The sequence below is a fragment of the Prorops nasuta genome, unplaced genomic scaffold (genome assembly GCF_024137725.1).
Source record: "Prorops nasuta isolate Cenicafe-Biocafe unplaced genomic scaffold, Cenicafe_Pnas_1.2 PNAS00030, whole genome shotgun sequence".
Lineage (NCBI taxonomy): Eukaryota > Metazoa > Arthropoda > Insecta > Hymenoptera > Bethylidae > Prorops > Prorops nasuta.
The window spans coordinates 1019752-1033327 of record NW_027116827.1 but is presented as its reverse complement, the minus strand read 5'-3'; the positions used below and the strand labels follow the sequence as shown (position 1 = coordinate 1033327).

Genomic DNA, 13576 nt, shown 5'->3' with positions numbered 1-13576 from the left:
TTTTTTCAACTTCCTCGATTACACCTAAAAACTCCCCATGGAATTTCATTCTATTTCTTTCTTCTCTCATCAATAAACATCGATGTAATACGATATTTTTCAAGCTAACCGTGATGCAATACAATTATTAGCTCGGTGTAAAATCTCGCTGACACCAGGCCAAGCATAATTTCTTCAATATTCACAAAAAAAAAATGTTGCTTCGACTACCCCATCAATTTGTTGTCTTTGTACCAACCCAATGTATCTTGTTTCATGCAATTACTATTATAAATATATGTATATAAGCAAACATGCAACGGCTACGTGGAAGCAGCGCAGCTCCGCACAGCATTTCGATTATTTTTTCCAGGTCTTTTGTTCACTTTACAGTATCTCTCCCATTGATAGGCGAGGGCTTTTTGACATTATTTGGGGAGCCCTCGAGTGTGCTTACTCCTGTTGAAATCAACCGTTCGAATTGAAGTGTACTACGAAAGAGGAAAGGCGGTAGCGCGCGGTTACTTTTCTGATTCTCTCTTACCTTCCTTATATTTCTTCCGCCCTTTTCTTCGGGATTGCGTAGAGGCCGAGGCTCCGTTAGTAGCTCGCAACATGGCACACATAAGGCATAATGCGTCGGTTGAAGCAGCGCAGCAAATAACAAACCCTATATAGAGACCCAGACATTTCTTACCGTGTGTTTGATTTTAACTTTCGGCATATCGCCCAAGCGGATTTACGCTTCGATGAGTAGTTTTGCCCTGCACTCCAGTAAATCGATTCTCGATGGACCACGCAATGTTTGCCAAGGCCCTTTCAGAGGCTTCGATTCGTTTTGAAATATCACTGGCGTGACCGGCCTATTTCAAAGTTCAACGACCGGAAATATTTCAACGCTTCCGGATCAAATTACGACTTTCTGTTATCTATACCTATATACTCTACGGATTGTCCGCGTTTTCGTGTCCCACGTAGAAACCTTTCGAAGGGGGTGGTAACCTCATTAACGACTGAAAACAAATTGTTAGAATAAGTTTGGAGTAAAATGCATTATGAACATAATGCAATGATTAAAACGTAAAATCTTTTCTATCGTTTATTATCAATTAATTTTATTCTTATTGTTGTAAGAAATTTCATCTTAATAGTAAAATAATAACTTAAGCAATAAAATATATACATTTAGACATATCTAATAGATTTGAAAGATGCATAATGAAAATTATAAGACGTTCAGCAAGAAGTCAGGGTAATGAAATAAATACAATGAAAGGTAGCAGTGTATGAGCGTGTATTTGACAGTGTTTTTCTTTCTTGTACGGCGGCACACGTATTAGTACTCGCAGTATGTATGCGATTTACGTTGGAATGTTATATTATTGCTATTTGCGGCCGGGCATGCTATACTCGTTGATAGGCTGAACGTGAACGAGTGGGATTTCCCATTTAGCTACAATTTACAATAAGTTAAATGGCGTTATCGTAAGTATCGCTGGCTAAATGAGATAGTGTCATTCTTTTACGATAAAAATTTCGGCAATCGTTCAATCGATCCCATCGACGTTCAGCTCCAGGAACCGAATATTTAACATTTTCAGAATTTTTAATAGCAAAACACGAGTAGAGCGTGCTCGGGTACATCGAAACATCGATTTAGTATGTAACGGGTGGGCCTCTATAATACAACGCGAATTATAATTGTATACTCATTTTCGTCGTCATTTATTCTCTTATACATCGTCGTAATAATTATTATCAATTGTCATCATTATCATTACCGCTTGAATCGTTCGTCGCTCGGTCGACTTTAATCGAGGTGTGCCTAACACAATTAATCGGTATTAAATATCTTACAGTACACATCGTCTTTCATATATTTATTTATATATATATATTTATATTTTTTGTTTGTATATATATATAATATTTATATTTTACCTTTCTTCTTATTTATTATGTATATTATATATCTATAGGATAGTCAGATTCATCGTCTCTTGTGTGTTCTAATCGCTTTTCCTGCTGTTTCGAAATTCGTCTGCGGTGAAAATACATCAACAAAAAATAGAAATGATTGTATATTGGGAGGTTAGTGCAAAATCGAGGCCGAGTGCAATGGGGGTTGCGATTTTGGTCATAAAATTTTATCAGGTTTTACGTTGCTTCATTGATTGGTTGTTTTGTTGTTTCACTGATAACTCGGCCACGCGCAAACTAATCAGTTCATGGAAATCGCGCTTGGCAAAGATCATCGTTCGAAAATTTCCAAAAATGGAAAAACTTTTGCTTTTCATGCCGAGCTGCGACGATTCTCCACTATTTAGCTCGAGATGACGCTACGCTTACACATACAAAAACGAGTAGGTTAATTTTTAAGGATGGTGTTACAATACCATAATACGATACAATACATTACACATTACATTAGTTGTCTGTTATTAAATTATAAGCGTCGGATTTACGTTTTGATGGCCAGCTGCTTTATGTAGCTTTCGTTTCACGCACATTGCAAAACATTTTGGTTCTTAGTATATTGACAATCCTATATTGCTAAAAGAAACCAACCGTTTTCTCTGTTGACGAATAAATAATGTATATTTATAAATACATCGAAATATTAATAATCGAAAAAGAAAGCTTCTCGTTCTATTATTAAAATAAAATTGCTTTATCGCCTGTGACATTGAAAATATGATAAAATGTTAAAATTGAAAAAACACAATCTTTTGCCTTAGCCCATCGTGGTTTCGTTTAGCAGTACGCAGTCTTTTTACACGATTTGCGCTACTTAAATCGGCTATGGCGCATATTGCATCGTTTGGTACTGCAATGGAGGCCTTTGCATTTAAAATATAATAGCGCGCGCGGTAAGGAATTAATTGTTTATTGAGTATTCTCAGACTTCGATCGGATGTGTAAAAGCGTGAAAATCAACAGAGTAAAAGAGCATGGAATGTAGTATGTCAGATAGTGAGACTTTTACGTAGTACCACAAGTACCTTTGTGCGAGAAGTGCGAAATTTATTAACAGCTTTCCAAAACTGAGTTACATTAACTAGGAAACGTTGATTTATAAAAAAAATATTTACAAACAAATATAGGACAATAAACACATAAATGGGGCCTAGGAAATATTATATCGAAAACTTTATAATTTATCATCCAATAATTTATACGTGGGTCTTCAGTAACGCAAGACAAAAAGACAGAAAGTAAAGATTTCGGATCATCGAGATTTTATCATAATTGTTCTATTACGAAAAGGAAAAATACAATTTTCTCCCAAATTATCTCTCTATTCCTCGAGTAGTATAATTTCAATGAGCTCTGAGATCGTACGTAAGTTATAAAATTCTGATAGAGTTGCGAAGTGAAGTTGGATCGGAAGAAGAGGAAGGAAGGTAAAAGGGGGAGGAAATAGAGGGGAGGAGTGGGGGGGGGGGGGAGATATGAGCGAGAAAATAGGCGAATAAAGAAATGGGATCGAGCGAGAGAGAAAGAGAGAGCAGCGTTTTAATAGACGTATAAGAAAAAAGGAAGTTTTCGGGCAATTCGGCCTTCGTAAAGTCTAAGCATGATTTCAATAAATAAGCTACCTAGGGAGCTAGTTCTTTAGGGAAAGAAAGACCAGGCGCTCCTTACGTGGCGAACGCATGAAACGCAATGGACGAGCAGCTCCTGGATTTGGTCTGGGCAGCATCGACTCTCCACAACGAAGCAATGTATAGTCAAACCTGGATTCTATCTTGACATATACGAATCCCATCCAGAAGCTCTTCGTCTAATCGCCACTGCGTCAAATATTTGTGTACCTAACCTAATAATACAGTCTGCGATAGCATTCTACATTTAAGTTCATTAATGATAATGTATTATATATTACACGCACTCACACGCTTCCAAAAGCAGATACGCACGTACATACGCACTCACGCTACACAGTTCAATCGTCCGGCCAATTGTCGTCAGGAGGCTTTTGGTTACGCGATATAGTTTGTCAAACGAAACGAGATTTAAGAAAGAGAGAGAGAGAGAGGGGGGCAGGGGGCAGACCTTTTAAAGAAATGATCTCATTAATAAATACGCGTAATCTTTGCAAACGCTTAATACTGTTCTAAATACACGTGTTTGCTTCTTCTCAGGGTTAATGTAGTTGGATCTGCGAAGTCTTATCGAAAATATCGTTCCCTTTTGTATTTATAAACAAGATGAGGTAGTATTCTTTATAGTTCGAACGAAACCAGAAACACCCAAAGGGGCGCGTTCGAAAAAAACTGAAGTAATAAGAATAAGGCCAGTTCGATGGAAACTGCGTATGTACGGCGAGCACGCACACTCGATTCACACAGACCTATTATTTGTCACTATACATGGGCTTAACACACAGGAGGGGGAAGGCAGGCAAGCAGGCATGTTTGCAGGCTGTTCGGTGCGCGTAATTAGCGCAGCGAGCAACAGTAAACTCTTTTGCGCAAGCGCAACGCGTAGATTACCGACTCAATTGTAAAGAGCGTGCATAGCGAGACAAATGTGTTCTTGTGGCAGCATCTGCCCTTTTCGCCTCGTGCAGTCAAATACACTGACAATTAAATGAGAATGTGTAACTGTATTCGTATAGGAAAAACGTTCACCGAAAATGACAAAAGGTGGGGATATATATAACGTTAGTGTTATACGTATACAGTGCTACATAGTCGCACCTCAATGTTAAGGCGTTTGACTGCACGCAATGTATTGGAATCGTTTATATACCAGCAAAGTAGTTTGTTCAAAATCGCTGCAATATGTACCAAACTGGTGCAATTGGTTGAAATGAGAAAAGTATGTTTTCTCATTCCTACTTGTTACACTAGCATAACATTGTAAAGAAAGAAAAGGAATCTCAAAGTAACATTAGTGAAAATGTGTAGTGATGCGTTGTATACATATTATCGGTAAATTTTGTAATTTTTGTTGATTTCTTACATATACGACACTACTACAAATTGGCACTTCATTGTCACTGCGTTGTTATAGAGGTTTCCAATAACGCGATGCTCATAAGGCGTTGCAGGAACAAGAAAACATTTGATCGGCTCAATTGAGGTGAAACGTGCCCTTTTTTGCGATATTATTGCAGTACGTAGATGAGGATATAAGCGCGCGTTAGCCAAATTTGTCGTTATTACAGCGCAACGAGTATGTAGTACTAATAAGAACACATTGTGCTTCGTGATGTTCCATATGACCGAAGTTTTCGGATCAACCGAAAAGCTGTCACGTTCGCACACCTTTGTACATCTTATCTTTTCAATGGAGTCGTAAGAAAAGAAAAGGAGGGCAAATTTAATGCAGAGATAGTATCGTGGGCGAAACTGTAACCTGACCGTGAGACAAATGATGCGACGTTGCGCGGTATAAATGTTCGTTTGATACTTGCCTGGATAAGGATCAGTCGGGGCAAGTAGTATTACACGACGATTTGAAGGCCGTTAAGTGACCATTAAGCATCGCTTCACGACAACAATGCCTCACTTATACAGAATTTTTATACGTAAGCCTACACAAACGACTACTCCCTTTCAAAGCTTTCTCTTAATCGGAGAGAGTCGAAGTATATGTATAGCCATGCCGCAATGAACGTTTGATTTGCACGAATAAAGTAAGCTGAACTACTGGTGCTCCTCCCCCCAAAAACTATCTCTCTCTCTCTTTCTTTCTTTCTTCAAAAATCTTTACAATTCTCAAAGCTCGACTCTATAAAAAATTTTACAATTAAACAAGGTAATTTCAAGTATTCCATACAATAGGTGTCTTTCCAATCGTTGAGTCGATAATAACGCAGCTTACTTTACCTGGCGAAAGTACGCGCAGATCGAATAGCACTTGGATCGGAAAGCGTGAAATTATCATATCCCCCGGTGACCTTGGGACCCTTACCCTTACCGAAAAGGTCCTGGCAATTGGACAGATCGACAAAACGTCTCTCCTGACAGTCTTGTCTCGCAGGATTTTCTCGGGAATGCAGCGGCGCGATGTGTGGACAGGCGGAAGGGTGGGGGGGGGGGGGGGTTAGAAAAAGATAGGAATGTTTCGTAAAGCTGACGAGGGGTAGGGAGGGATGGGGAGGGGGGAAGCGGAAAAAGGCAGTCTTGATCGGCGAGCCTACTTTGGGCTTTCGACGGGTTCGCAATGCTCAATAATTGCTGGCAGCTATGAGCAGTCGGCTGCCCCCGTGACGTCTTCGGGGGCCAACCGAGTCCAGCTCGTCCTGCCTGAATTTCCAACGATTCGAGTGCCGATGACGATGCGACGTCGAGTGCGCAAATTCCCTTGCGCTGTCGGCCTGCAGCAGGGAATTCTTCGTGGCTCTCATCGGCGAAGGCTTCCTTGACACTACGTAAGGCTCCCGCGGCAACAGGCCTCCAACGTCCGCGCTAACCAGAATATTGTGGTGGTTGATGTCCGCGTGAGGGTTGTACTTTATGAAGTTGAAGCATTCTTGCCTGCCGTGCGGGCTCTTCATCGGTTTGCCAACTTTGTTGAAGCCCAGATACCGCGAGCTATCTGCCACACTCCTGTACCTCAGATACGATCCGTTGTACTCCTCGTAGAACTGGCACATTGGCCCCTTCTGCTTCTTCGGCTGTTGAAACGATCAAATAAAACACGAGTCATAGCTTTGATCCATTTTCCTACACCTCTTCCTCTCTTCAAAAATCATTTTATTTTAATAGATATAATTCTGTTTATATACTCACCAAACCGACGAGTCTCCATCGCTTGTTGAAGCAAATGTATCGCTGGCTCCTCTCCGCGAAGATGTAGAGTTTCCTACTGAAATCTTCGGACTGCGTTGTGAGTTTCTCTGTAACACCAGAAAGAGGAAGAGATTTCGTTAGTTTTTTCTTATAATAGTTTCGATATGTTTATTATACTATATAGTAAGCAGCGTGAAATAATCGCGAGTGTTGTGGCGAGTCTTGTACGGGGGGCATTGAACGAAGGTAGCAAAAGGGGAATACGTCAAAGTAAATTGAAACGTCAAGGCACAAGAGCTATATCAGCGGGGCTTTTCCTGTATATATATATATATACATACGTACGTGGGATTCCTTTGGCATGGATGTTTGTGGGAGAAAGGGATGAAGGAAGCAGCGTGTATAGGAGTTTACGGTGGGGGATACGGAGGACGTTTTGTAGCTCGGTATGCGTACTGCCATATTTCTCAGAAGAGAGTGAGAGGGCTCTGGTCAGGGTTTATGGCGCGATGTTGTACCTACATCGACGACGCCAGGCTCTCTTCTTCCAACAGGCACTCATCGGCTGAGAAAGAAGAAAGACTGGCTAGGTGCCGCCGCGCTCAGGCTAGTTGGTGCTAATGAAGGAGGTACAGACAGCCCGGTGTGTGCTTTGCCACTTAGCGGCGGCCCTGCCCCGAGCCTCGACCCCAACGACCCAGCACCATGTGCATATAACGCTCTCGTACCGTCTTCCCTCTCTCTCTCTCTCTCTCTCTCTCTCTCTCTCTCTCTCTCTATGTCCTCCTCTTTGTCCATTTTTCCTTCGGAACCATTGTCCCTTTGGCATCGTTGCTTATACAAGATCATTTCGAATCGAAATTTTCCCTTATATGAGGCAAATGGCAAATTACGATGTTGACAGAATTATTGTATTTATTATATATATATATATATATATATATATATATATATACGTGTAAGCTATAATATTGCTTTTGTGATAGAGCTCTCCCGCATTGGATTGGTGGACCACACGAACGCAAACGGATCAAGCGTCAAGAGTATAGGGAAAAGGAAGGAGCGAGTCTGCAGGGTGGCCCATTTGCTGGAGCCTCGTTAAATTCAAGTGGTTCCCGCCGGGTGCCTTTCCAACATCGAAATCAAGAATGTCCCCGAACTGCCTCGTAAAGCCTCCTTTATCTTTCTCTCATTCCCCTTGCCTCTTTCTCTCTCACACTCATTATCCGACTTCTCTATTCTTCCACCTCGTCTTTTTTTCCCTTTAACCCCTTTCATCTATGTGCAACTCCCTCTGCGCGATGGAAAAGGTTCAAGGAGAGAGGGGGGGGGGGGGGAGAACACGAAAAAGTCTTAATAATCTGTGGCTGCCGTCCCCGAGTCTTGAATTTCCGTGCGTGCCAATTAATTTTAGTACTTTGCTTAATTAATTGAACCTACTTTGCGATGGGACGCCGATTGTAAAGGAATTCCCGCTTGGCGACGAGCAATTTGCTTGTCTACCTGGGCTCCCCAAACTGTTTGCTTCGGGTGCGAGAAAATTTCAACGAGCAAAGATTTTGCGTAAAACAAGTTTCTCTCTCCTACTATCATTAAACTTTTAATTTATTTCTCGTGATAAATAAGCATTTTTACACTCTCTATTAAGCATTGTAACACGGCAGTAAGTAATCAATAATTTTATATTTTTATCCAACAATTATACTTTTCGTAAATTCTACTGTAGACTGTGTTTATTCTCTTTTTTTTTAGTAAATATTGAGCTAAATGAGTAATTATTTAAAAGATATTCTAGAAAACTTTGGATTCTCTTCTTCCATCATGGAATATATTGAAAGTTCTCACGTGTCACTAAACCCGATGCAGCGTCCGTCGCGTTATTTACCCACCATCGAACTCCAAAACTTTTAACATCCAACGCATGGCGCCCTAAGAAAACTTTCATTTCTGGGATAGGAGCCGTTAAGGAAGACAATGCAAAAGTGCAGTAACCATGCAGGATAATAAGAATTGCAATCGGATTATCTAAAGGTGCATCATTATCGCGGCAATAAAAAAGAAAGGAATCGAGAGATAGTGTTTTAATTTAAAGGATCAACAAAAGCGGGGAGGGGGGGGGTGCGTTTTCCCCGAATACATAAATAAAATCGGCGTAAAATAACATCGAAGATATGAAGAAGTAAATCAGTCTTGTTAAAGAGAAGGCGAGCGCAATGATGTATAAGGTAGCAAAGTGGCGCGGAGGAATTTATTCATGAAGTACTGATGGCAAAGGTGGCAGATCAGAATGAAGAGGGAGAAGAAGAAGACGAAGACGAAGATGAAGAAGCTGGGCAAAGTATTCGCTCGGAATTCCTTGTTTACCCCCTCTTTCCGACCTATTCTCCCACTCTCCCATTTATTCTTTCTTTCTTCCTTCCTCCCTTAACGGCGTGCTCGTGCGCGAGCGGCCTTTTCCTCTGATCGTAGCCGCCACGAGATTAGAGGCTGCCAAATGAATTAAAAGGCAATTTTAATCAAAAGCGGGTACCGGCTTTTAGGCACGATTACCTCCGATAATAACTGGCGCGGCGGAAGGGGCAGTCAAGAGAGGGGAGCTTCAAGAACGAGGATCCCTCAAGATTGAGAGAGGAGAGAGAGAGAGAGAGAGAGAGAGAGAGAGAGAGAAGAATGGATCCCATATATTATTATATTACTTATACGTGCTCCTTGCAATATAGGAATCGATTTCCGTTGCATCGAGCTGCCAACTAAATATCTCTCCTCGCGGACAGGATCAAATGTTTCCTGCTGAAAATGCCCTTATATGGCTCTAAATAAATCCACCTTTCATCGCTGGAAAGTCTCGATAACTGTAAATAATAATCGTTTCGAAAAATTGAAGAAAAAAGAAAGAAGAAAATAGAGCAATTAGGAACAAGGAAGACTTATAATTTACAAAGGTTACGGATCAAAAATTGTGCTTTTGGTTAATGGGGTTTATAAGATGAGAACCACTAGATACAATTTTGCGGTGTCGGCGTTATGAAAGCTATAATACAACGAGTGAGCGTGTAAGCGTTTCTAAAAGGAGAAGCGGAGGATGAAAAGAAGAAGAAGGACTGAGGAATAAGACGCGCGTAGAGAGAGTGAGAGAGAACTCTCGTTATGAGCGTGCACGTATATAAAGACCCTATCATTAACACCTAAACGCACGATTGGCTGGTGTATGCCGCGCTCCTCATTCTCAGAAGCATTTGGAAGCGATTGAAGAGGGAAAAAGCAGCGCGCTATCAAAGCTGCGACAGCTCGAGCACGCCTGATTTAACCGCCTGACAAGCAGCAATCACTGCCTCTGCTGTAGTAACTAGAATAATTAAATTCCTTCGTAAACGATCGCTCAGACCCTGCCAACTTTCATTTCATAATTTCTTTTCCCTCCTTATCAACTTATTTATTTGTGTCAGCTGATGCCTACATTCCTCAATTACCCTTTCCCTTTAATACATTTCCATTTTTTTCATAATATTTTAACTTTTATAATTCCTTTGTTCGACTCATCTACGATATATCCAATTGACCGGATTACGCTTCAACTCGACTCCCGAATTACTTCATTACGTCTATTGCCAATGGATGGAAACATTCCTATTGAAAAGTGAATATCGAGAATATTATTCGTTTTACTATCAATTAGCACGTACCAAAAGAAACTAATGTGAGACAGCATTTTTATGTTTAAAGACTTAGCTCACGCGTGTGTACAATTATATTCACATCTCTGATGCACGAAAGGTAATTATTAAATGAAATATTCTGTAAACACGTGCAGGAGCTAATTAAACAATATAGTACAACTATCGACGTTACTCGTTAATTTTTCTAAAGAAGAGCACAAGGAGTTTTCGGCACAAAAATGGAGCTTGACTTAAATTGATTTTGGTATGTACTTTTAAGGCGAGTTTCAGCAACACAGACTGTCGAACGTCGGTGTGAGTGGCTCGAGACATCGGCGAGACGATTAAGGTCACTTTGCCGGATAAAAATGTCGCTGGACAGTAATTATAACTATTGCTTATGCGTATATAGCCCGGATCAAGGGAGCCGCTTTCTCAATGTACGTTGAAACGGTCGCTGACGTCCAGCTTGCTGGTATAATTGTTGTTTACCGTGGCACTCGATGATAGTGATTATCGGCTTATCTCTCGTGACCATGAATGACTTATTAGTTTCTTTATTCCCCCATGTACTGGACTATCACCCTTCACTACTTATTCACTTGTCCTTCACCCTTCTCCAATTAATTTTATTAATTAACTCAAGACTGCGATACTTGTGCTCTCTTCAAGCTTATTTGGATATAAAAATTAATGTCTCTATCTGGCGAGTTTTGTGCCAATAGCCGAGAGAGAAATGTAGATATAAAGCTGTCTATACAGGGTGTATAAATAATTTTGGAGTCGCGTTATCGCAACCATCTGACGTTCGATGGTAGCGCTAGATAAGATTAATACATTCTCGAGATTTCATTAAATAGCTGGTATCCAACCCTTTGCCAGCTCGAGTTTCGAGGACGAGCAGTAAGGATCAATTAGTGTTTCTATTTCTTCCGAAGGCTAAAATGAGTTTGTTGGGCAGAGCTTAATTACGGTACCTGCCGTAGCTTCTCGATCTGGGCGTGGACCTACCTGGGCGTTACTCGCGGAGAATACGACACTCTTGGCTGGATCTTCCGCTTTATGATCTATCTTACCAGTCCAATAAAGATTTACACTCCCCGTGAACTTCTGATTTGTTAAATAGCTTCAATTTAGTTAAGCTATCTTCACTGCGTTATACAATCTCTCCTTTAATACCGTCTACATTGAAAGAATTATCTTTCTTCCAGGTTTGCCCAGCGAATAAAGATTATTAAATTAATAATCAAGAGGATCGTGATTTTTTCTTATCTTTGGTAATAGCGTAAAATAGATAAGGAGGAAAAAATCGGTTAGTTATTGACCTATCGACTCGATTAGGGTCGCTGGCGCCAGAATATTAAAATCACGGTGGAATAATTCTCAAAGTGGAATTCGCCAAGCAGGCCGGAGCGGCAGGAATGAACAAAAAAAGGGTAGATGAGGAGAGGGAGCGAACCGTTTACGCCCTCTGATTAGCATAGAAACGCGATCGTAAAAACCGCGGGACCGGCACCTACTCTTACGACGCGGTAAACGACCGCGGAAACAACACACGAGAAACCGCAGCCATGCGTCGCTTTCCAATCGCCACAAAGCAAAGTGGAGAACGCACCTCTCTGCGCGGCCTCCATTTCCACTATACTCGCACACTCTCCGCGCGTATCAAACATATGCGCGTGTACAACAGCCTATATCCTCATAAAACGGAACTCTCCGCGCGAAATCGATCTTCACCAATCTGTATCAATTTTCCAGCTGCTTTTCCAGTTCCACCACTTTCCAATTTCAGCACAACCAGCAGCATTAATATCATTGTACTGAAATTAGCTGGTAAATGTGCATATGGTGCTATTGATTTATCGACCAAAGCTGATGGAAAATTATTGCAGGCCGAGTGATACTTCTGAAGATGATATTTTATTTATTAATAATTCATAGAAAAGGACATCGAAATGCAAGAGTAGCGGTCATCGCAATCGCGCGCTGGACTCTCTTCTATAGCGATTTGTATATTTAAAGAAAAAAGGAAGAGACGTTCCTCGGCTGGGCGGTAAACATGAGGTCATTAGGCGTGTCCTAGTGTATGCGCATAAGTTTACCGCAATTTATGAAAATATTTATTTAAATGAGCACTATAGGTTTGATAACGTCAGCAGCAGTCTGTTACGAGTGTTGATTCATATCGTAATTTGCATTATGCAGAAATTCTTAATCTCTTTCTTATAGCAGCGTGCCTTCGCTATTTCTTATGTATATGTATATATACGAGATGTAATTACGTTCGATCGAAAGAAATCTGTCAGCCATGGCGTACTATATATAAGTACCAGTGATAAATCTCACGCGAAACATTTGACACTGCCCTTGCCCGCCATATACTCTTGAACTTTTAGCGTCTTGCTGTGGAATCCTGTATAAAATCGCAATCCTTGTGAATATTGTTGATTTTACGGGCTTTCCGGGTGATCCGTTCGTTTTCCTTAAGTACGCGTATGGTATTATGGTGTACGAAATTCGAAGGACAATTCTTGGTATATATCGATTTAATCTGACGAGAACGATAAAGTAATAACAACAGCGATAAGATTTAAAAGTTTTTAGGAGATTTTCGCAAAACCGTCGAAAGATGAACCGTTCAACAATGTAGAAGCAATATCTTTGAGATGAAGGACGAAGAGGAAGGTAGGAAGATGAAAAGGAAGGGCAGGAGGAAGAGGAAGAAAAAGTATATATTGAAAGAAGAAATCTCAAAAGAGACAGGCACGAGTACACGAGAAGCTGATGGATTCAGTGGGAGGTGTAGACGTGCCGCGTGCTACAGTGTGAAAACTGGCTTCTCTGTTTACAAAAGTATGCTCTTCTCCTTCCTCCTCTACTTCTTCATCCTCTTATCCAATGCTGGTTCTTCATCGGCTTTCTTCTGCTCGGTTTAATTTCAACGAAAGCCGCCCAGCTTTTAGCCTCCCTCAATTCCAGTGGAAGGCGGACAGCTCGTTTCGCGAAAGAATTTCAGGCTGCTAGGAAGAAACTGAGGTAATTGCATAAGGATCACGCCAAAATGTTAACCCTAATGTGGCGAGAGTCGGTACACACGAATGAACCGTGAAGGCTTGTAGCGCTTAAGGTCCGAAAATAAATCCTTAATTTAATAACTCCCGAGCCGTTACATCGTTTTATACTTATTCGTCATCTCAA

At 40.9% G+C, this 13576-nt stretch overlaps 1 protein-coding gene across 2 annotated transcripts in view; it reads right to left on the bottom strand.

Annotated features, from left to right (window-relative positions):
- Nucleotides 1-1082: 1082 nt before the first annotated feature.
- ths (thisbe) overlaps nt 1083-13576 on the bottom strand; it is a 100888-nt gene continuing 88394 nt past the window's right edge. For both annotated transcript variants that reach the window (XM_066742522.1, XM_066742520.1), the window contains exons 4-5: nt 6723-6829; nt 1083-6607 (exon numbers count right to left, since the gene is read on the bottom strand). In XM_066742522.1, the coding sequence (XP_066598619.1) occupies nt 6158-6607; nt 6723-6829 (557 nt within the window). In that variant the 3' untranslated portion in view covers nt 1083-6157. The remainder of the gene's footprint in view (nt 6608-6722; nt 6830-13576) is intronic.